Genomic DNA, 22,941 nt, shown 5'->3' on the forward strand with positions numbered 1-22,941 from the left:
GGCTACATTCTGCGTTGGTCCTCCTCATTTCAGGAGCATTTTCACAAAATTGTCGTCACTACTTGTGAGGACAACATTAAACCTCATTCCTTTTTCCCAAGCTGCCAGGTCATTTAAAAAAAAAAAAAAAAACATTTTATTCATCTAATTAGTTTAAACAGGTAGTGTACACATGTTTTTTTCAGCTGTAAACTAAATCACAGTCCTATGATGACACACATCAATGGTGTTAATATTGACAAAATTACCATTTTTATATAAAAAAAATCTGCATTTTATGGGATGAAAATGGCTCAACACGCCATCTACTGTTTAAAATCATCCAAGGCCGATGCTGACGTAGAGTCTACAGCTGGGGACTTCTCTGCGTCATGAAATTTATATACAAAACAGAATGTTAAAGCCCTGTAGCCACCCAGTCTGGTGTTAAGAATAAGAATAATGTTAACGCCTCCTCTCACAGCCCTTTGGCCCACTTTTTTGGCATTTTTTTTTTCAAAATGATGCAGTGGGTGGAGTTAGGCTCAGAGTTGGGGTTGCAGTTAAACTTTAATATATATGTAGTGGCTTGTACTGATCTTACTATAATTATAAGCATTCAAGTCCATATTTTATTTAACATAATTCATATTGCAGTCATTGTGAACAGCTGGGATTTCAATATACACAATAGAATTGTAACATTTTAAGCCCCCCACCCGTCCCACCCTTAAGCCCACTCATATCAATGGAAATCCAATGGGTTTCCCCTCCCACCCCACAACCCCACCCTAACCCCCCCCCCAAAAAAAAGAAAAAGAAAACAAAAAAAGGTCTCCCAATCCCACCACAGCCCCCTCTGATCCTTTCCACTAGCTCTGAGTCAGTCAGTACGTCTGAGTGTTGGGCTGCTCAAATTAACTGGTGTGTTGTTTTTATCATCGGCATGTTGGTGCGCGTGTCTACATATAGCCTCTTCTTCACTCAAGTTGTGGTGGTCGTGGTGTACGTCTTCTACTGCTTGGTAAGAAGCATCTCAAGAGAGAGGATCCAGTGTGTGTTGGCATGTGTGTGTGTGTGTGTGTGTGTTTGTATGTCTGTGTACAATATCAGTAGGATTCAGTCTCATTGAAACTCCCTTGATCCTGGTGTCCAGAGGTGCTCCACGAGGCTTCATGGTGAACCATATGAGCAATTTAGTCTGTGTGTTTGGGAAGGGGGGGACAAGAGTCTGACTATCTGTTGCTAAATCTTTTGAAGATCAGTGTCGTGTCAAATGTTTGCTTAAAAAAAAAAAAGACTGTGGGCACCATCGTAGTGGCATATACCGATTCTGGATTCTCCAAGCGACGACAATCACTGACTGTTCAGACTTGCTTCTCAAAAAAACAAACATCATACCCTTATCCTCCAAAAAACCTCACACACTCCTCACCCACTGACAGCATCTACCATAACCACCACACCACAATCACCATTCTCCCGCCCCCAACACCCCCCTCCCCCCACCCCACCCCCAAAATCTCTCCAGTCTGCGTGTCAGTCAGTGTCTCAGCTCGTGTAAACGGTAAATGCATCTCGGGATGAAAGCGGCCGGCCGGCGTTGGGGAAAACAGGGCGGGGGCGGGACTATTTCAGACACCGCTCGAAGTAGGTGGCGCCCACGTAGCCCCCCCTCAGCGACCGCTGGACGTTCTGCTCGAAGAGCCGTCGGTTTGTCTGCAGGACCTCCGCAGCCTCTTTGTTAAGGGGGTCTTCCGGGTTAGGCTCCTGTGTGAATAAAAGGTGGGGAGTCAAACACACTTCAGAGATACAGACATGTCAGAATTTGCCTTACAAAACAACATACAGCGACAGCCACTTCAGGTGAACCCAGGGTGCCAAAATATAAATGTCTTATGGACAGGACACTGTCTTCTGTTAACAGCCTTTTAAAATGAATTAACATCTTGAGAAAATGTGTATTACTGGCACAATAATATTTTCTCATTTTCAGCTTCAGCACATTTTGGGGACATCTTCTCCCTGTCCCACCATTTGAAATGACACTCACTGAAGACAACACTTCCTATTGCACATTCAAAGCAGCAGTAAGGAGTTATAGTCGAAAACCTAAAAGGGATGCACAAACCTGACAAATACAAAAAACAGTTATGAGTTGGCATTGATAAAAGCTTGCTAGCATGCTAATTGGTGTCTTTTGTTGATTATATATATATATTTATTATTTAGAGTGTTATGTTTTTGTAATGTTTTGTAAGTCGCTTTGGACAAAAGTGTCTGCTAAATACCATTACCATAACCATATAGTTGGCAATGTCGTGCTGTAAATGCCTTTCTTAGATTTTCGCAGGGGTGGTCTTTCCTATACCACAGAACTGCATAGTGAATTGTCTGGGTGGCTAGTGGGAATGACAAACGTGTTTGTCTCTCATCAAAATGAGTTTGAAGTTAATACCAATGATGAGATGTGCCCTCAGGTTGCTTAGTGCCTGAATAGTAGGCTAACTGTAGCTTACATACAACTTTATCTTAATATTTCACAATTTTGCCGTCTACCAACCAAAATACGAAGTATTTCCAAACGTGGCTTTTTAGATTGCTCAGAGAGGAAATCACTTTCTCTGCAATCCAAGTTGGGTGGTGAACTCTCTGCCATAATTACCACACGGTTGTTGCTGAATAATTTTGCTAATTTCAGTTTGACCTACATTTCATTTTTAATCAATGAAACGGACATTGTGTGACTCCTGTCCGTCATGCAGTGGATTCAGTGCAGTGGCCCAATGCTGCCCCCCCCCCCCCCCCATAACTGAATATGTATTTTCACAATCAAATGTCTGTGTTTTTTTCCCCTAATTTGATTATATATTCGAATTTAGAATATACGATGACATCCAGGTTAATACTTACTACTGCACAAATGGTATTGAGTCTGTGCTGCGTGAGTCAGACTGGTATGTACTAATGTACAAATTAGTATAAAAAAATGTTCACTCACTAGAAACAGATACTGTAGTCCATATATAATGGAGTTTATTGTCAACACCGGCTTCCAGTCCTCTCTGCAAGAAGACACAGATGTTACCAAAATGCTTTACCAGTTTGTACCATGCAGTGTTCTCAAGAAAGATATATAATATTATATTATACAAGGCTATACAGCATATAAATGGAAAGGTAGGTCGGGAGATTTTTTTTATTTATTTATTTCAATCAAAAGATATTCACTCCGACTCTTGCATGTCTAACACCTTCTCTTTAACAGTGTGGCCAAAAACCATAACGCAAGTAGTTTTCTGGCACTGATAACAGCCCTCTAAACCAGGGATGGGTAACTTCCAGTGAGACAGAGGTGTTTTTCTTTTTCCTTTTGATAACCTTACAGTTACCAGCGCTGTGCTCTGATTGGACAGCAGGACCAGTAGGTTCTTTCTGAACCAGTCTTGCTGTTCTGGTGCAGTGACAACCTGCAGCCAAGTCACACCCCTATGAAAAAGCTGCCCAAGCCAACGGCTCAGATGACACCATCTTATCCTTTGGTACTTACACTATGCAGATGATTTAATTCAAAGCAATTCAGTGCTGGAGTTTGTCATGTTCTAGTTCTTTTAACTACCAGCAGCGTATGTATGCATGGACCACATATGAGAAGTTTGATCTTGCACATACCTCAAAATATTTAGACAGACATTTCCTTCCAGGTCAATGTTGGGATGATACACCATCGTCTCACATTTGACCTTTGGGGGATCATGAGGGTAGCCCTGCCCTACCTGAGTATGTAGAATCATAAAAAGGGAGAACACAACATATTATTTGAATGTTTACCTCAAGTGCTGTATCTGAGAACATATTGTACATATGAGCAGAATGATTAACATTTAAAATAAAAACAAAAGTAAAACCAAACTGTTTACAGATTTATCACATTAAACAAGAAAGGTTGCTGAGCAAAATTAAAATCCCAAAGATGACAAATTAAGTATGAACTGAAGTGATTAAAAAGAGCTGTTAAACTAAGCATACCTAAATGTTCTCTGTTACACGTTTTCTGGAGAAGAAAAACATTCCATGTAATTTTGAGTATATAGGAAGATTATTCACTTACCTTAAAGCTGAAAACAAACTTCCCCCCTTTGTAAAAACCCTAAAAAAAGAGAGAAAAGGCACAAGGCACTTAAAACATCTCACATAAAATATAGTTGATTAATGGGCCATTTAATGGGCCTTCCCACTTCATAAAATAAATTGACACACTGTCTACAGTCACAACTGTACAGTCCAACTACCAATTCTTGAAGGCTTCAATCAATTTGAGAGAAAACTATTGCTCAGTCATTCTTTATAATTAAACAAGCTGCAAGTAAAGACAAAGTGGTTGCTTCATCTGCATTAATACCTCATCTGGTGAGATGATGAGTTTGAAGGTCAGCAGATCATCCTGGTCAGGGAAGACGATCTCACATGTCTTTGGGAGGTTGAGCTCATTGATGTCTGCATGGAAGGAGGAAGCACAAACACAAAAGAACCACAGCTAGGTTAGATGACACTGCTTTACACTGTTTAAATGCTTAACAAGTCGGTCACAGGCCTGTGCTCTATCTGTGTTTAAGAGGGAAAATCAAACTAAAAGACAAAAGCAGTGATGAACTGACTCCATTCATACCACAGCTACGAACTGGATGAAAACGAATCATGAAAAGGGCCATCATGTAGACAGAAGTTAGGAACAGTGTAAAACTAACTTCACACGTCTCTCATCAAACATGTTTGTATCATGAATGTGTCACAGAAACAATTTGTTATCAACAGGCAACTTTCATATCACTGAACAGTGATTGGCAAAGCAAGCATATTGTTTTCAGTGTCCACTGTAGCAAACTGCTCACTTCACTGCACCCAGGTAAAAAATCTCTGGCAACTGAACTCCTTGCTGCTCAGTGTGTCTTAGACCATTAAGATGATAGTTTAGTTACCATCTGAAAGATATAGGAGCCCGCTGGGCAATGACAACAAGGTGAAATTGAGTTATCATTATTTCCCACTCTGCTCATTCATATTGAGCAAGTTCATTCAAGTTGTCAGAAGTAAAAGTGTTGTACGTTTGTTTTCCTCTCACAGACAAAAATGAAGGTCTTTGACAGTTCATCGTTTCAATGTAAAAAAACAAAACTACTTGATTTTTCTGACCAATAAACCACACCACAATAACCAGGCCTATAATCTGTTATGTCGTGCCTCAATAGGCAACCTGTCAAAACATAAATGTGCATAAACTAAAACAAGTTCTAAAATCGTACCTTTAATGGCAACTTGTGCCGTCATCCTGCTATTACATAGTTACCCATATCAAGTATAAACCTGGCCTGCAAGTACTCGTTGAAAACATGATATGAAGCTACTGAGCTAACCAGCTAGCTACAATAGCCAGCCCGGTCATTTTCATGTCGTTGACATGGCAGAGAACACAGTAACTTAAACGACGTTACATAGTGTCAAAAGTTCAACTAGTAGTCATTTCAATGAAACGGGTCATTTTAATAACAAGCTCTGAAGCAATAGTAGGCTGTAACCTACCAGGTTAACACCCTGCTTGCCATCAAGCTAGCTTGTGCTTGGCTGACTTGGTGGTTAGTTTTTCTCTAAACGCAGTTTGATCATAGTATCGTTACTACAAAGCTAGGCAAGCTAGCTAACTAACTAATGTAACTATTTTAGTGGAATAAAATAGCTCGTTACACATCTAAGATGGGGGTCTAAGACCCCGTCTGGTAATAAAGAATTATAATTGTCAATCACGGCAATTGATGACAAGGGTGTCACCATTTTTAGGCAGAGTAAGGCCAACTCTGCGAGAAATTGTGGTTAGCTATCCCTTACAAGGTCTGTTTTGTTTTCATGGAGGTGGCTAGGGGATAGCTCGCTAGCTGTCCAAGATAACAGTTGTGTTCATCACCAAACATATACGGATTTTATATTCCTCAAAAACGTTTATGTACAGCGGCACAGATAGGATGTTATTTTGATAAAGCAATTAATCATGTTTGTTAGGTGGCAAGCTAGGTGGATAGCTAGCTAATGTTAGCTAGCTGACTAGCCTACCTTTCTGTATTCGAAGCTGGGCCGCGCTTGCTTTTTTACCCCCGGCTCCTGTTCTATTTCCTCCAGCAGATTCCTCGTCTTTCTTCTGCTGTTTTAAAGAAAAGAGCTTAATCATCTTCAGTGATTTGGTAACTTAAGGTTAACGTTTCAATCCTTATGGTTGGATGTTTCTTTCGACTAAAATATAGAGGGAGCGAATTCACTCAATGTAGCACCGTAATGTTGGGAGCCGGTGCGTCTCAACTATGGTATCGGAAGACTAGCCAAATGTAGCCTAGCAAGGTAGTTAGCACTGCTTGAGACAGTGCGAGGCCGAGACAGTGAGAGGGAAAGAGGAGGGAGTTCTGCACTGTTTTCAAATCAGACTTCTTCAGCTACCTGGATACTTGCTTCAATTGGTTTAGTCATCCTCAAATCAGTGCTAGTTATGTCATGAATATACAGTCGTCAATACAGCAGATAGGCTACAGTGAACGACATAAAAAAAAATACTAGCTTAAGATATGAATGTAACTTTCTGCCTTTTCTGATGGTGCGTCTAACTGAGCATGCAACTGCATTATGCACCATATTGGAATGAGAGATATATAAATTAAGGCGCAAAACACTTACAGCACTCATTCATGTATTGTCGGCCACAAGTCTTACAGCAGATACACGAATTTATTTTTATTTAGATTATTTACATGTTGTTATTAATCAATAGCCCGACACGTCTAGGTACACAGTTAACCATGCATATTATTAAAATGTGGACATTAAAACTGCCCAATGATCTAAGGCACTGTAATTAAATGCTATCACCTACATTCTGAGCAATAGCCTACAACGGCCACATTAATAAACACCAAATAAAAAGACTAACATTCGAATAAGAACATTTCTTTAAATGTTGGACATGAGGTTGTAGTTTAAGTTTTAGACCACTGACCATTGGATAGATTTTTTTAAATATTTGTCCTAGATACGTATTCCTAACCGTAATGAAATGTTGTAAAGATGAAATTCACCACTACAGAAAATGAGATCATCTGTTTTTGAAACTTCTTTTTAGCAATGACTACATAACCCAGAATGCCAAAATATACCATTGACGATTCAAAGGGGAGGGGCAACCATATTTTCTCTCCCCATATTTTATTTACCATATTTATTTATTTATTTCATTTTTTTCAAGGCAAAATGGAGAACGATGGCGTCTTATGTGGTAGCAAGAGCGTATGGGCGATTAAACGTGTTTCTATTATGAAGTAATAAGGTTTAACATAATGCTAAATAACTAAACAAGAACCACACAATAGAATAGGAGAACAATAGCCACGTTCATCCGTCTGTTCAGTTTTCTGTTTCATTTAGACCGTTTCAGTGAGAATTACAACGAACCCGCAGTAGACACTAATGCTATATCAGGAGGGTATTTTGCGATGCGTTTTTTAAGATCATGTGCAATTGTGAATGCTTTTAAGACCTGGGACACGTTGTTAGAAGCGTGAAATTGAATAAGGTGAAACAGATCATAGAAATCATTTAATGAAACAAAAATCGCACTATCTTTGAAATAGAAAGATATTGTTATCTAGCCATTTTGACAATCGATATATCTGCCCAACCTAGTAACCTAGCTGGAAGGAGTAGCTAGCTAGCTATTCTTGTATCAACATGGAACGCATGTGAACGTGCCACACGCAAACCCAGAAACGGCAAGAAAGGGCTGCAGGAGAAAGAAACAAGGAAGCGATCCGTGAATATAGCTAGCTCTATCAAAGCTAAGTGTTAGCAAATATTATTTCTAATGCGCGACCAAGGAGTATGCGACTCGTCACTAAGAGGTTAGTAATATCAATACTTGGCTACTGGAATCATTTTCTGCTGTGTTTCATTTAGCAAGCTAGCTGGCAGTAGCCAGTCATCTGCTGTTTAGCTATCGCTAGCTAAGTAGTTAGCTGGTCAGCTAACTATATTGTTTTAAGAAGATGCTGAGCAACAGTATATTGTGAAAGAGGGAAAGCACGTTGCAAAGAAAGCATTGGGAACATAGAGATAGGACGGTTGGGTGATTGTGTTTTTACTAGATTGCACAACTGTGACTGGGTTCACTTTACATGTTCTCAGTGACAACAATTGTTAGCTAATGTTAGCTGTCCAGGTTGTTGTAGTAGCCCTCCTGCTACAACAACCATTCAATTTGCTAGCTACGCATCATTGTGTTGATCAGTTAGCTAGTTAGCTAGCTAGCCAGTGCAGTTTTGCGCCACAGGCCAGAATATTGCCAAATATGTTATGCAACTAATTATATGAAGTGTTTCAGGGTTGTTGGTAAGGTATTTTTTTCTCTGGCAAATAACCACCCCTGTGTGAGTGGTAAGCTTGTAGCTTCTAGGCACCTCAAAGCCCGTGTCCTCCCCCCAGGAGTGTAACATTATTTGAGTAACGTTAATTAATGTTAGTAGGCTAACTAGCCATGTTGTCTGGTCGTCCTGGGTCTTCAATACCTGGAGTTACAATCACTCTGTCTTGTCTTGTATATGGGAGTTTGAATTTTAATACAAATGTTCAAAATCAGTCCAAAGAGCACAGCTGATTTTGTAGCGTGAGAGGAACACACCCAGTAATCGTAGGTTAATAAGGTCTTCTCAGAGGGAGCTGGCTGTACGTTCCTGTACAGATTTTGGGTAGGCCTGTCGTGATTTTTATCTGTCAGCTTACTGTTAACTTGGCTTATTCTTTTCCCCGCTTTTCCTTGCATGTTTTGTAGTGTTAGCTTTGTACCCAAAATCAGATTCCACAGAATCGGTCACTGATCATCCTTAGCTAACCTCCCCTCTGTCTTGCTACTGATATTCTTATCCTGTGATGCTGTGGGCCTGGGTCTGTCTTCATCTGTTTCCAGCGGTTTGTGAGTAAGCCCATGCGTTTGAGGTAGATCCAAGCTCTACAGCTGTGTTGCGATCACAAATCCTGGTTGGGTTGTATTTTGTCATCCCAGGGGGGGAGTTAAAGTAGCTGAAGCTGAGCATCTTCCTTACTATGTGCTTGTAGAATTGATTGTTATGGCCTTTATGGCTCTGGTCCACTTCTATTGGACGCCAAGACTACTTTGGGTCTTGAGCTTGTCAGGGCACCTGGCCCGGACTGCGAGAACTTTAAGTGATCTGCGTCACTCCTGCCCTCTGTAAATGGTCAAAGCATTTTTCCTATTGACTCCTCTGGTAGATGCTAGACACTTGTGTCTCCCTCTTGAACCGATTATGATGTTTCCGTTTTTCCCCTTTTTGCTTCAAAGTCTCTTAGTCGCACTGGTGAGGCATGTCAGGAGTTACGACATTGAGTTAGGAGAGGGAGCATGACTCAACAACGCCCGACTAGAACAAGGTTGCTGGTCGTTTATGGTCAGAGAATCCACTCGGGACTCATCTGGCCAGCTATACGATGAATGGATATGGTATTTACTGAAGACCACGCTGATGGTGTTTCTGTGCATCAATGGGGAGGCCCACACACACACAGTCTCTGGTGAGGTGTGGCTGCTCTGAGATGCCTTGGCCCCTGTGGGCGCTGGTTGTACTCGCGACTGCAGTGACACAACTCTGATGTGTTACTCAGAGAACGCTGGTTGACTCACAAGGGAGAGGTGCCTAAGATGATCTGGGATGAAACACACAGAAGCAGGGAGGCATCATCTAAAAGCATGTGTGTATGTATATGTGTATCAGGAAAGGTGGGAGCAAAATTAATGGATTGTGAGGAAGGATTTACTATAGATTTGTCAAACTCCATAAGTGTGTCTGATCCTCTGACATTATGCGCTCTTTTTTTCCTGCATCACTTTTGGGATTTTATCAGCTTTTGCTGTAACATATCTGAGCACAATGTATTGCTTCTTCCGGCAAAGGGGAGTTGATCTTCACTGAAGGAGGTTTTGGACAGACAAAAAAAAAAAAAAGGAGAAAGGCCCACTGCGCTGCATGCTTTGGCCTTCTCAACTGTCAGTGTCGGGCCACTCCTCGGATAAGTATGCATCTGTGATAAAATAGTTACATAAAGAGTGAGGTGTAGTGAAACAGTGAAGAAATGGAAAGCCCCTTTCTCCAAGGATCCAGCAGCACTCTCTGTGTGTGTGTGTGTGTGTGTGTGTGTGTGAGAGAGAGTGTGTGTGGGTGTGTGTGTGTGTGTGTGGAGTCAGTTCTCATCGTCTCCGCATAGCACGTACACTTTCTGTTTGTCCCACAGTGACATTGCACAACCTGCCCCCACCCCTACAGTGTGATCAAGGCACATTTGAGTTCCTCAAGCCAACCGCTCACGGAAGTGGTGTTAGTGATCTGACGAGTAAGAGACGACACAGTAAGCACTTTCAGAGGACGCAGGCCATGGCCTCAGAGGGGAGGTACCCGGCCTGCTACCGTCTTTCTCTCACTCACACACACACATACACACACACACCCACACCACGCCAGCCGGATCCCAGTCATCGCACAGTACGACCAGCATGTCTGCAGGCCAATGGATGACAGGTTCCTGACAGGAAGTGACGTCAGAGGCAGTGGGATGCGTCATGTTGAAAGGGAGAGATACTGGGCCATCAAGAGTGTGCTGTTTGCTGGTTTGTGAGGGATTTGTTTACAAATATGCAACCAGCTCAGGGCTTGTCACAAGGCTTTAGGCATTCGTTGTGTTTGTGTGTGTGTTTTTAATGGAAAACTTTAGAATCTCAGGACTTCTTTCTCTGAGACAAACACAGTTTAACTGTCCAGGGACCTCAAGGTCAAGGAAGGGGCGTGTCTGCACTGGTGTGAAGTGTCTGTGTGACCTGGTATTCACTGTACTGTCATTAGTCTCTATGGTGTCTGTGTGACCTGGTATTCACTGTACTGTCATGAGTCTCCATGGTGTCTGTGTGACCTGGTATTCACTGTACTGTCATGAGTCTCCAAGGTGTGTGTGTGTGTGTGTGTGTGTGTGTGTGTGTGTGTGTGTACTTTGAAATGCCTCTTCCTACTTGCATTCTTGCATTTCTCGCCCTATGTAGGAGACTAGGCGGACTCGTTGTTTCACATTTCAAAACAGATATGTGGAGCTTTTCATCTGTTTAGTTGACGTTTTGAATTGGTTGAAATTTCATTTTAAAGTTGTATGTGTAAATGTCCTAACATTTTGCTCTCTTGTTCTCCCCCCTCCCCTTCAAAATCTGTTTCTCTCTCTCTCTCACCATTACTGCTTCCTTCCTTCACTTCTCACAACTGCTCACCACCCTCCATTCCTCTTCATCTCTCATCCTCTCTTCCCATCCCTCTCTCCCATTGTTCCCTGTCTGTTTCTACCTCATTTTCTCTCACCACTGTCCTTCCTGATCTCTCTTCCCTTTCTCCCATTTTTCACTCTGTCATCCTCTCTCTCTTTCTCCTCCTTCCTTTCCCCTCTCTCTCTCTCTCACCTACCCATCTCCCTTATTCTCTCACTCCTCCCTCTCTTCCTCTGTCTCTTTTCTTTCCCTCTCTCCCCCTCCCATCTCCCTCATCCTTTCTCTCGTCCATCCAACCCCCTCCTCCTCCTCCCTCTCTCTCTCTCTCTCTCTCTCCTTCCCCCTCTCCACGTGTGCCTCTGGAGCAGTTGACTGCAGAGGGGATGTCGGGCAGTAAGGCTCTGGGCGGAGGGGCTCGGCGCCGGCGAACTCGATGCCGGCGTTGCCAGGCCTGTAAGCGCACAGAGTGCGGCGAGTGCCACTTCTGCAAAGACATGAAGAAGTTTGGCGGCCCCGGCAGGATGAAGCAGTCCTGCCTGCTGCGCCAGTGCACGGCGGTATGGACGCACGCACACTCACTCACTCACTCACTCACTCACACACACTTCTCATTGTCATTCTTGTCACTTGTCATTCTCTCTCTCTCTATCTCTCTCTCTCTATCTCTCTCTCTCTCATACACACACACACACACACACACTCACTCTGTCATTCTCTCGCACCCACACACACACAGAGACATATACGCTACACGCATGGGTCCACTCAAACCCACTTTAACCCACACTCTCTCTGTCTCTCTCTCACACACACATTGGGTAATGAAGCAATCCAAACAAAATCGCATGGATTCTTATGCTCTCTTACACAAGCATGCGCACACTCGCATAGATTAATAGATAAACTATCACACATTTCAATGCCTTCATCTTCCTATAAATATGCAACTGCCCAGAACCACTAGTTGGGTACACACACCCACACATATGCATGCATATGCACACAAACAAACGCACTGCGTACGCACATAACCGTCAGGAGGAAACCAAATGTATGCACAAACACACACTTCTGTGAGTACAAGTTTTTGTGCGAGGTAGGGATGCAAGATAATATCGACATAGCAGCAGTGTTACCCGATAGAAAACAAATTGAGTTAATTATTATATGAATATTTCTGTCGATGTGCCTGGCTGAAAAGGTCTTAGGGAAGCATCATACAAACAAAGTCAATTGAGAAATACATTTAAATTAGATAATGTTACTTAAAAAAATGGTTTCCTTATTTTTTCATTAGGGGATGTCTACGTTTGTTAAAGGATACATTAAGGCGACAATCAAAGGAAATATTTCTGTATCTACAATAAGTAGGCCATCACAATAAGAGTAAAAGGTTAATTGTACTACAGTTGAGGCTTGGTGTTCTCTTCAATTAAATAGACAAAGATGTGTAAATATCGGCAATTGCCAAAATGAGTTGGAAAATATTGGCATATCGAAATCCGATATCGTGCATCTCCAAGCAAAGTGAAACAATCTGCACACATGAATGTACACTAGTATTCTCCCATTGTAATATATGTAACCTATACCTATATAGTACCTATAATATATATATATAATATATATATAATTATGTATAGTACCTATGTACACATGTATGTGTCCACATTTATACGCATATACATGGGGTATTCTCCTGCTACAGTGCTTGATGGTGCACAGACCACACACGTGAACAATATCTTATTCATTTCTTTCAGTCCAAGGTTACTCATTTAGTGTTCTCCTCACCAGACCTTTAGAAACCTTTTACAAGGCGAAGAGTGTCCACGGTCTCCCTATAGCAGCGGAGTTAGATGGATACATTATTGGCTCTGACATGATTGTTTCAGCAGTGTGGGATAAATAGCAAATCAACTACCAACCGAATTCAGTGCTCAGGCATGCATAACATCCCCACAAAGATTAGGGTGAAATAGTCATCCGTCTTTGGTGTTCTGAAAGAAAACCCCTTAAGGCATTTCTCTCGAAGCAGATTTACTAGTTGGTTAACCATTACAGCGATGATAGGAAAGGTCAGGTCTCTGTGAAACAGGGACTTACAGTTCCCAGTTAAGTTTAAACTCCAGATTTATATCTGCTGTTTTTTTTTTTTTTTTTAAACTGATATCCAGGCGTTGAACCTCCGATATTGAAGCTGTTCTCCTTTCCCAATTTTGAGCCAGTGGGGCCACCATACCCAATCCATCTCAAATTTCTCAGCAATCAAATCACTTCACTAATCCATTTCTCACTTATCAGGCCAATATTATATTATTTTGTGCAGTGTTGTTGAAGTCTCCTATTATAGGGTAATATTAGAGGCTTAAGGATGAGGAAGTTATGGAGACATAATTCTCCCTTCAGTACACACACAAATATGTTTCACTCACACGGTGTCAGTTGGCAACATGACTGTCAGGACAATGCATTTATCAAAGGCTAATGGCTAATTAATGCATGTTGTGAGTGGGAATAGCCCCTCTGAGGAAGTGCTACCTGGAACAATCTGGAACATTTCTAGAAGTCTAGCGTGTGTCTAATGCCCTCAGAAGTGTTGTCTTGCAACTTCAAGCACTTTAGTTAAGAATGAATGAAGCTTTTTCCATTGTCCATTTTTGCCACTAAAACTCTTCAGCGGGATAAGACATCTCGATAGAAATGGCTACTCAATTTACACACTGCCTTTACAACCAAGAAACACTGTATTGGTTGATTTCCATTGTAAACAGCGATTGGATACGACATTTCCACAGCAATATTAAGGACAGAACTTGCTAGCTATTATCAAGGCAAGGATGTAGCGCACACGCGGATGGCGATCCTCACTAAACAAATGAGATGGGATTTTGTAGCTTTCTTGACATACTAATACATTATGGAAATCACGTTCTCAGAAAGTATGGGCCTGTGCCATGCATGACGAAAAAACATGTAAAATGCCTTTTCCATGGGATATAATGGAATATATATATATATATATATATATATATATGCCAATTGGCACAGGATTAGTGTAGCCTGAGGTTATCTCTGAATTGTTATACTGAAAGTAAAAGGCCCCGGAATCTTTACCGACATGGAAGAGCGCACGCAGTCTGTAAAAAGGACTGAAGTGGCACATTGGGAAGGGACTTAAATGGCTGAGAAACTCTGCTAACCTGCTTACCCCACCTCCGTGTGTTAAACGAACCCCGTCACCCCGTCCAAAAGCGCAAGGTTGGTTAGTCAGCTTGTTTTACCTGTTGCACGAACCTTTGCCATGCCATTATGAGTGATGTGGGAAAAGGGTGTTTCCAAACAGCACGCTGGCATGCTGTGACCTGCTTCTCAGCCACAGCCACAGCAACAACAACAGCATCAGTCAGAGGGACACAGACATGGTCCTGATCCGCCACGGCTCTGTGCTGGATCTGGGTCGTGTTCGTCTTCGAGTCCCCTGCTGTCGGAGACAACCAGCCAGTTTAGCTTTCCCTGTAGCGTACACAACACTTGGAAGAGGATGGGAGAACATGCCTCTCGGTCTCTGTATGTTTGTGTGTGTGTGTCTGTTTCTCTCTCTCTCTCTCTCAATTCAAATTCAAATTAAAAAGAAGCTTTATTGTCCATAAGATGACCATAACGTTCTATGACCATAACGTTCTACAGTATTGCCAAAGCATTTGGGTTGGATATATAATAAGTGATTATAATAAACAATACTCCCTCTCACACACATACACGCATATGCACTTTTCACCACACAGGTTAGTGCAGGCGTGAGCTCTGCAGAGCTATGCTGCGGCCATGTTTCTAGTGGGGGTGGTGGGTGGGTAGTTGAGGGAGACGGGCTGAGACTGTGAGTGAAATAAGCTGCTTCATATTATGGGAGAGCCGAAAACAGGGTTAGCAGTTCCTTTATGTAGTGTTATTGTCTGTTTTGCCCTGCTTTCATTTCACCCACTATGGTAGTCTGTCTGTATTAGAAACTGGGTCGTTGTGATCTTGGTTAGCTCTATGGTAGTCTGTCTGTATTAGAAACTGGGTCGTTGTGATCTTGGTTAGCTGGGGTCTGTTTTTTTTAAACATGGATGCAGAGCAGTCTCATTACCATCATCATTATTTAATAATTTTAACTTGATTGACCTTCAGTGATTCTACCCACGTGCACTGAAACGGGTGATGTCTGCCTACAGTCAGTTTCCTCGTTTCCAAATAGAGACGCAACACTGGCAGGCAGCTTCATTACCCTTCCAGAGGGTTGAAGGGTGTTGCTTGAATCTGACAGACACACACAGGCACACGTCCGTTAAGAAACAGTGGACTGCGGAGGTTGTCAGACAACATCTCGGGCCTCTAAGTAGATGAAATTAGTCAACTCTGTGAGCAATTGGGGTGGGGGGTGGGTTGGAGAGAGCATTGCAAAGCTTTCCTTCAGAGAAATGTCATTGAACAGATGAGCTGGGATTCCACCTCTGGGGTAATTTAGCGTTTTCCACTCCATTGATTCGAGAGAGAGAGAAAGGGGGAGAGAGAGAGAGAAGGGGAGAGAAAGGGAGAGGGAGAGGGGGAGGGGGGGCGACAGGCGGCAGGCGGCAGAAGAACTGCAAATGTCATCGTGACACAGCAGGTTGCATTAAGTAATAGCACTAATTATAGTAATGGTATAAGTAATATTATAAATAATAGTAATAATTATAGTAGCACCAATACTACTACTACTGTCATACACATTTTTTTTTATTTAAATTATTGTTATAATTCTAATGACAGCAACAACAAGAAATTATGTAATTAATTATGTTTCTTGCGCATGGTAATTGCTCTCGAAGCTGGTGTACTAAGAGATGGTGTCTTTGAGTTGCTGTTGAAGGAAGCTGTGTTGTGCTGGTGATTAATAGATGATTGCACACACCAAGATATGTGACACAACGGGGACATGTTCCTCTCTGCAGCCCAGATGCAGAGGCGTAGCTAGAGCCACAGGAAGAGAGAGAGAGAGAGAGAGAGACGAGACAGAAAAATGCCCCAGGTTTGTTTAGTGGAGACTGTAGCACAGCCGTTTGTTCTGGGCCTTATTGCTTAGGTTGGGCTGTCATCACTAATAACGCTGTGCTGTGACTGGAGGCTCGCTGGAAAATGGTGCAGTGATGGGATGGGAGGGGAGGGAAGGGGAGCGAGGAGGTGACGCGTCTGGGAGGCGTCTCCGCTTGTAGCTTCTCCTTGACGACCAGCGTGAGCCCAGCACTGACAGGAGACGCTAGTCCATCAGCCTTGTTCGCGCACGCTGTATAATAGTGTCTTTCTGTCTCTCTCTCTCTGTTACTCTCCTCTCTCTCCTCTTTTTCTCTCTGTCTCTCTCTCTCTCTCTCTCTCTCTCTGTGACCCTTCTCTCTCTCTCTCTCTCTCTCTCTCTCTCTCTCTCTCTCTCTCTCTCTCTGTCTCTTTCCTCTCCTCTCTCTCACTCTCACTCTCTTACTCTCCTCCTGTACGCTCACCTTCTCTCTGTCTTTCACTTCTCCTTCTCTCTCACTCTCTGTCTCTGTTTCTCTTTCTCTCTGGGTTATTTCGGGAGATTCAGCTTTAGCTGGTTTTCATATTCTGGCCTTTGATGTTTCTACAGTGTTCACGAGATTCACAGACATAATTGTGTCTCGGAATATAATAATAACTCACAGATGCACAAACATGCTTGTAGTCATTATTTTATTTTTACATTTGGCCCGAATGGCTAAATGTTTCACATTTTAGATCTGGCGGTGAGGTAAAAATGGGGTACTCCGAAATCTTAATATTGTTCTTTATCTTGACCAAACATAATGTTGAATGTTAAATATGTGGTGGTTAGATATGGTTAGATATTCACTGTTAGCTGTTAAATGGGAATGTAATTAGCATCTGATCACTGCCTGTTTTATACATACTAGCTTATTTTCAGAAGGGAGCTCGAAGCTTATGGTCATAGGAGCAGACAGACAGTCAGTCACAGATTCTCCATTTTTGCTTTATTGTTGTTGAAATATTCATGTGGTTTTCATCCACCCTCCAGGCGGTTGTCAGAGTCAGTACGTCATAGACGTGGAAAGCAGCGAGATATGACCCCAGTGTTTTGACTGGAGGTGTGAAATAGACATTTCATTGATACCATCACCAGTGTATAAGACTATGATCATGTGGAGTTTGGCCTTTTTGCTGCTGTTAATGACTTATATTTATAAAATATATGTATTAAGATGTATTTCTTTTTCTGTGTGTGTGTCTGCAGCCCGTGCTGCCCCACACAGCGGTGTGTTTCGCCTGCGGTGAGGCGGGGAAGGAGGACACGGTGGACTCGGAGGAGGAGAAGTTCAGCCTGTCCCTGATGGAGTGCACCATCTGCAACGAGATCATCCATCCCAGCTGCCTCAAGGTGTGTGTGTGTGTGCATGTGTGCATAAAGTTTGAAGTCTATGAGAATGCAAGAACAAGAGTGTTTTTTGTTAGTTAAGTGATCTTGTGTTATTAGAGAGCAAATTCACAGAACAGATTGTGTGTGTGTGTGTGTGTGTGTGTGTTTTTGAGGATGAGTCGTGTGTGTGTTTTTTTTAAGAATAGACAGGTATGTATCTGAGTCTGTGTACATTTCTGTTGTGTGTGGTGCTTAATGTGACCCTGGTTTGTGTGTGTGTGTGTGTAGATGGGAAAGGCAGAGGGCATCATAAACGACGAGATTCCAAACTGTTGGGAATGCCCCAAGTGCCACAAGGAGGGCAAGACCAGTAAGGTAAGACTTGCGCTCTGCTTGGCACCTTGTGCTTGCCGTTGTTTCTGTGTAAAAAATTTGAATCAATCCAGTCATTCCAAATCTTTTAACGCTTTAAACAGGTACAGACTGCCTCTTCCTATACGGTTTTAAAAGTCTGCCTGTCTAATTGGGTGGTGGAACAGAAGTCTCTCATTCCTTATGTAACTGTTGACTTAATCAAGTATATTCTTGGCTATGCAATTCAATCATGTATTAAAGGCTGAAACCATATGGTTTGAATTTCACTTCATCAGATATGTGTGTGTGTGTGTGTGTGTAATAAAACACTGGTCCTCTGGGCTTTCAATTCGATGAGGACAGCAGTCTCAACTCCACAGGAAACAAGGCGGCTGCTGCTACTGCTGTAATAGTAGTAGTATTTACCTGGCCGTGGCTCTTTGGGGCTTATTTTCAGAGCTTCTACATCAGCTGGTTTTATGAGGTGTCAGCCAGAAACGGTCTAGCAGAGAACCTCCTCTCCACAGACCTCAAAGAGTGCTAGTGCAGATAAACACATGCCGCTGGGAGAACAGAGCAGACGCCCTCTATGGCAGCTCTGTCTGTGGCTTCTCAGCTAGCGGGCAAAAGGCTAAAAACATTAGCCCTAGCGTGACGCCATAGCCATAGCCATAGCCATGGCAACAGTGCCGTAGAGTTAAGAATGTAATTGTGCTTGTTCCCTGTTCTTCAGTAATGTTAAGTGACAGAATGGCTGCGCCCTTTGGCTGGTAGGCTACATTGTCTTAACACAGACACACACACACACACACACACACACACACACACAAATGAGACAAAATCAGAAGTAACTTTTGTTGAGCGACACGTATGTTGGACTCTTTCTCTTTCTCTATATTAGTTTATACTAATACCGATCAGACGGAAGTGGGGTGCTTATTGTGTGAATGTTGCATTCGATGTTGTGTGGCCATGTAAATTCAGCCTTGTCATGATTCACTTCTGCCCTCTGATCTTTGACCCCTGCAGGACCAGGGTGATGGTTTGGGCAAGAGGCGGTCGGACAACGGAGAGGTGGGGCGCTGGAAGCTGACTGACGACCCGCCCCCCAGCAAGAAGAAACCCCCCTCCCTGGAGGACGGCCCCCGGCAGGATGGACACAAGCGCAAGAAGGAGAAGGAACTCCCCCAGGAGAGCGGGCCCAAGAAAAAAGTGAGGGAGAGGGGGGAACAGGATGGGGGGGGGGGGGAGACGACGGCGGCAGGAGACTGACTGATATCATTACACACACAAGCACACAAGAACACAAGCACAAGCACACTGAAAGGAGGAGAGCATGAGGGAGAATTAGTGCAAGAAAGGGACACACACACACACACACACAACCACGTGTGCACAGAAAGGACGAGAGCAGCAAAGAGCAGAGAAACTTGGGAAAAGCAAGGGAATTATACACACAGAGAGACAAACACACACACAGGTCCGGTGAGGACACACACACACACACACAGAGAGTTCAGCTGTAGCCTGGTGCTCAGTAGGTAGGGCAGCGTTGGCGTTACATGGCATTCCACTCAGTTCCCTTGTGATGTTATTTGAGGAGTCCTGATTTGAGTGAGAACCTCAAACCTTGTTCTCATTTTTAACACTCTCCCTCTCTCTCCCGCTCTTTTTTTTATAGATGAAAGGTGCTCGAGAAAAACACCTAAAAAAGGTATGTATGACTTCATTGGTCTCTACACATAGCACGTGAGCACCGTGCAACCTCAGCCTTCCCTAGGCAGCGTAGTGTAGCTTTACTGGGAGCCTAGGCAGCGTAGTGTAGCTTTACTGGGAGTGTAGGCAGCGTAGTGTAGCTTTACTGGGAGTCTGTGACCCATCAGTACTAGCAGGGAAGCACTGGTGCAGCGCTAATTGTGATTGGTGGACAGTGGAAGAGGAAGAGAGTGTCGGATGTTTTAGCCCCTCAGGCTGTGGAGGTTGACGGTGGGATTGAGGTGTGGTGACTCTCCCCAGAGCAAACAGCGGGGGCGCTGTGGCGCAACCATGTATGGGTTCAAGTGCCCACGGGTACCCGGGTTTGAATCCGACCCGCGGGTCATTTCCCCTTGCCCCATGGTCAGTTTAAACGGGCAGTACAGGGGGGAGCTGTGGCATAAGCGGTAGCATCCAAACCATGTCCGGGTCCAAGTGCCCACAGGGACCCGGGATCGAGGTCGTTTCCCGATCCCACTACCAGTATCCCAATCCCACTACCAGTTTCCCGATCCCACTACCAGTATCCCAATCCCACTACCAGTCTCCCGATCCCACTACCAGTATCCCGATCCCACTACCAGTTTCCCGATCCCACTACCAGTTTCCCGATCCTACTACCAGTTTCCCGATCCCACTCATTTCCTGTCCCTCTTCGCCGGTCTGTTTGATTAAAGGCAAACAGCATAACTAAGCTGGTCACCTTGAGTGCCTTTGCTCTGTCATGGAGACAGAAGTACTTCAAAGGGTTGGGGAGAGCTGGAGGGGTTGGGGGGGGCGGGTGGGGGGTGCGCGGTGGGGAGAGGCTCTTGGCAAACTGGCTGTGTGGAGTCGACAGATAAGGAGAAGCTGACTGCTCAGACCGTTTCTCAGCCTGAATTTTGGGCTGCAGTTTCTTCCAGGTGCCATTTCTTTCTGAAGGCACATGAGGGAGAGAGAACTGTACTTGAGTTGAGTTTGTAGCTCTTCCTGAATATTAGGTTTCCAAGGCTGCAGGTTTCATAAAATATGGTCTATTAATAGATATATGGCTAGATGGCAATAGATGGCTTGATGTCAGACACTAACCACCAGACGACTGAAAAATGAATGAGGAAGCCGGTATTGTATCTCAAATGTATTCGATTTGAAAAAACACATTTACACACGAAAGAATCTTAAGGGCACATACTTCTAGGATGAAGATTAAATGTAAATGAGTGCCATTTTTATTATTATTATTATTATTATTATTATTTATTCACTAATTTGAAGTGAACATAGAGAAATGAGACCAACACCAACATCTGACTGAGATGAGTTTGTGTTTAGTTTAGTTTCTAGTTGAGATTTTTACAGTTAGTTACATTCCCTCTTGTGTTCTTGATGTTCTCTCTTGTTCTCTCGTTCTCTCTTGTTCTCTCTCTTTCTCTCTCCTCTGTGGCCAGAAGCAGAAGCCCAACTCCGACGCGTCCGAGACCAACGGACCCAACTCCTCCTCCGGCGGGGGTCAGGGTTCGGGGGGCGGGTCCAACTCGGGGCCGGCAGCGGGCGGCGGGGCGTCGGCGGCGAGCCAGGACCAGCGCTCCCACCAGCGGGAGAAGCTGGAGCGCTTCAAGCGCATGTGCCAGCTGCTCGAGCGGGCGCGGGACTCGTCCTCCTCCTCCTCGTCCAGCTCCGAGTCCGACTCCGAGTCCGACTCCGACTCGCCGTCCGGCGGGGGCGCCTCCGACCCGTCCTCGCCGCCCGTCGCCTACGGCAACAGCGGCGGCAGCTCCAGCGCGCGGGAACGGGAGAGGGAACGGGAGCGCGAGCGCAACCGGCGGCTGGCCGAGCTGGGCTTCAGCGCCAGCGATGACTCGGAGGGGGACGGGCCCGAAGACGAGAAGGAGGAGCGTCCCGAGGAGACGAGCGTCAGCGCCGACAAATCAGCGGCCGCGCGTCGGCGAGGGGGAGGAGACTCCGGCTTGTCTCAGCGCGGACGGAAGGCGGTGAAGGAAGAGCCTCAGGACGAGCAGGACGGCACGGAGAGAGGTCGGAAGGGCACGCCACTGCCCCCGCCCTCCCCTCTTTCCTCCAGCCAATCACAGCCCTCCTCTGGCCACGGGGGGCCCTCGCCCAATCAGGACGGTTTCTCCTCGTCCTCGACCTCCGCCGGCAAGCGCAGCAACGGGCAGGAGGCTCGGAACGGGCGCACGCGCGCGGGGGGAGGCCGCGAGACGCAGGAGAAGGAGAACGCCAACAACAGCAGTGGCGGCGCGGGAGGGCTGGCCAACCACAGACACGCCGGCAACAAGAGCGGCCGCAGCGGCAGCAACAAGATCCGTAGCGCCAACCGGCAGAACCAGCAGGGCGGCGCCAGTGGTGCCGGGCGAACTGGAGCAGGGGGCGCCATCTCGGCCACCACCACCACGGCCAACGGGAGCGGGGCGCTGTTGCTGGGCAACCCTGCGGGCGGTCTGGCGGCGACTCCGCGGTCGCAGGCGTCTCGGCTGGCGGGGGGTCAGCAGCGCTCGCAGCTGGTGAAGCGGAGCCCCCCCGCCGTGCCCTCGCCGCCGCGGCCCGTGCAGATGGAGCGGCACCTGGTGCGGCCGCCGCCCGCCTGCCCCGAGCCCCACTGCCTGCCCCTGGACGGGGGCGCCTCGCACGTGCTGCCCCGCGACGTTTGGCTGCGCGTCTTCCAGGACCTCAGCCAGCGCGAGCTCTGCCTCTGCATGCGCGTCTGCCGCACCTGGAGTAGATGGTGGGCACCGCCGCCGTGGGGGGATGTGGGGGTGGAGAGGGCAGGGGGTTAAAGGTCAGGGTCAGGTGGCGGGTATTCTTGTGGGGGCCAAGTGTGTTGTATATGTAGAGAGAGAGGTAGTCACTGGGAAATGTGTTGAAATGCCACTGTAAATAATGAGACAATTCCATTTCAATTTGATATAAAGCCATTAACAATAACATTGTCTCAAGGTACTTGTCTGGGCTCCCAGGTGGCCCAATCCCTGTGATTTAGAAGGCGAGCCAATGCACATGGCCCAAGGGTGGTGGAGCTCCTTGGAATCCACCACCACCTCCTCAATTGATCAGGTTTCCCCCTGATATGTGCCCTCATCCCAAAGTGACCAGTCACCTC

At 45.0% G+C, this 22,941-nt stretch overlaps 2 protein-coding genes across 4 annotated transcripts in view; one reads left to right on the forward strand and one right to left on the reverse strand.

Moving 5' to 3' along the window:
* Nucleotides 1-1,271: 1,271 nt before the first annotated feature.
* On the reverse strand, nt 1,272-6,437 carry ube2m (ubiquitin conjugating enzyme E2 M). Its single transcript, XM_012842045.3, has 6 exons — nt 6,085-6,437; nt 4,382-4,476; nt 4,091-4,129; nt 3,652-3,755; nt 2,981-3,044; nt 1,272-1,749 (listed from the first exon to the last, which is right to left on the reverse strand). The coding sequence occupies exons 1-6, from the start codon at nt 6,197-6,199 to the stop codon at nt 1,609-1,611; spliced, it is 558 nt and encodes a 185-aa protein (XP_012697499.1). The 5' UTR covers nt 6,200-6,437; the 3' UTR covers nt 1,272-1,608.
* An 801-nt stretch (nt 6,438-7,238) lies between these two features.
* The window catches only part of zgc:158376 (zf-CXXC and PHD_FXL19 domain-containing protein), a 28,751-nt gene continuing 13,048 nt past the window's right edge, over nt 7,239-22,941 (forward strand). The window contains exons 1-7 of one of the 3 annotated variants that reach the window (XM_012842041.3): nt 7,239-7,913; nt 11,695-11,883; nt 17,613-17,756; nt 18,024-18,110; nt 19,119-19,301; nt 19,771-19,803; nt 21,272-22,566. In XM_012842041.3, the coding sequence (XP_012697495.2) occupies nt 11,710-11,883; nt 17,613-17,756; nt 18,024-18,110; nt 19,119-19,301; nt 19,771-19,803; nt 21,272-22,566 (1,916 nt within the window). In that variant the 5' untranslated portion in view covers nt 7,239-7,913; nt 11,695-11,709. The remainder of the gene's footprint in view (nt 7,914-11,694; nt 11,884-17,612; nt 17,757-18,023; nt 18,111-19,118; nt 19,302-19,770; nt 19,804-21,271; nt 22,567-22,941) is intronic. The other 2 variants (XM_031564354.2, XM_031564370.2) reach the window with 2 other exon arrangements.

Source organism: Clupea harengus, chromosome 1, assembly GCF_900700415.2.
Source record: "Clupea harengus chromosome 1, Ch_v2.0.2, whole genome shotgun sequence".
In the NCBI taxonomy this organism is placed as follows: domain Eukaryota; kingdom Metazoa; phylum Chordata; class Actinopteri; order Clupeiformes; family Clupeidae; genus Clupea; species Clupea harengus.

What these genes read in the sequence shown, in the direction of transcription:
- ube2m (XM_012842045.3), bottom strand. Translation starts at nt 6,199, where the DNA reads ATGATTAAGCTCTTTTCTTTAAAACAGCAGAAGAAAGACGAGGAATCT. An exon ending in CCAGCTTCGAATACAGAAAG is followed by an intron (nt 4,477 to 6,084) that starts GTAGGCTAGTCA and finishes CCTTCCATGCAG; the next exon opens with ACATCAATGAGCTCAACCTC. An exon ending in TCATCATCTCACCAGATGAG is followed by an intron (nt 4,130 to 4,381) that starts GTATTAATGCAG and finishes CTCTTTTTTTAG; the next exon opens with GGTTTTTACAAAGGGGGGAA.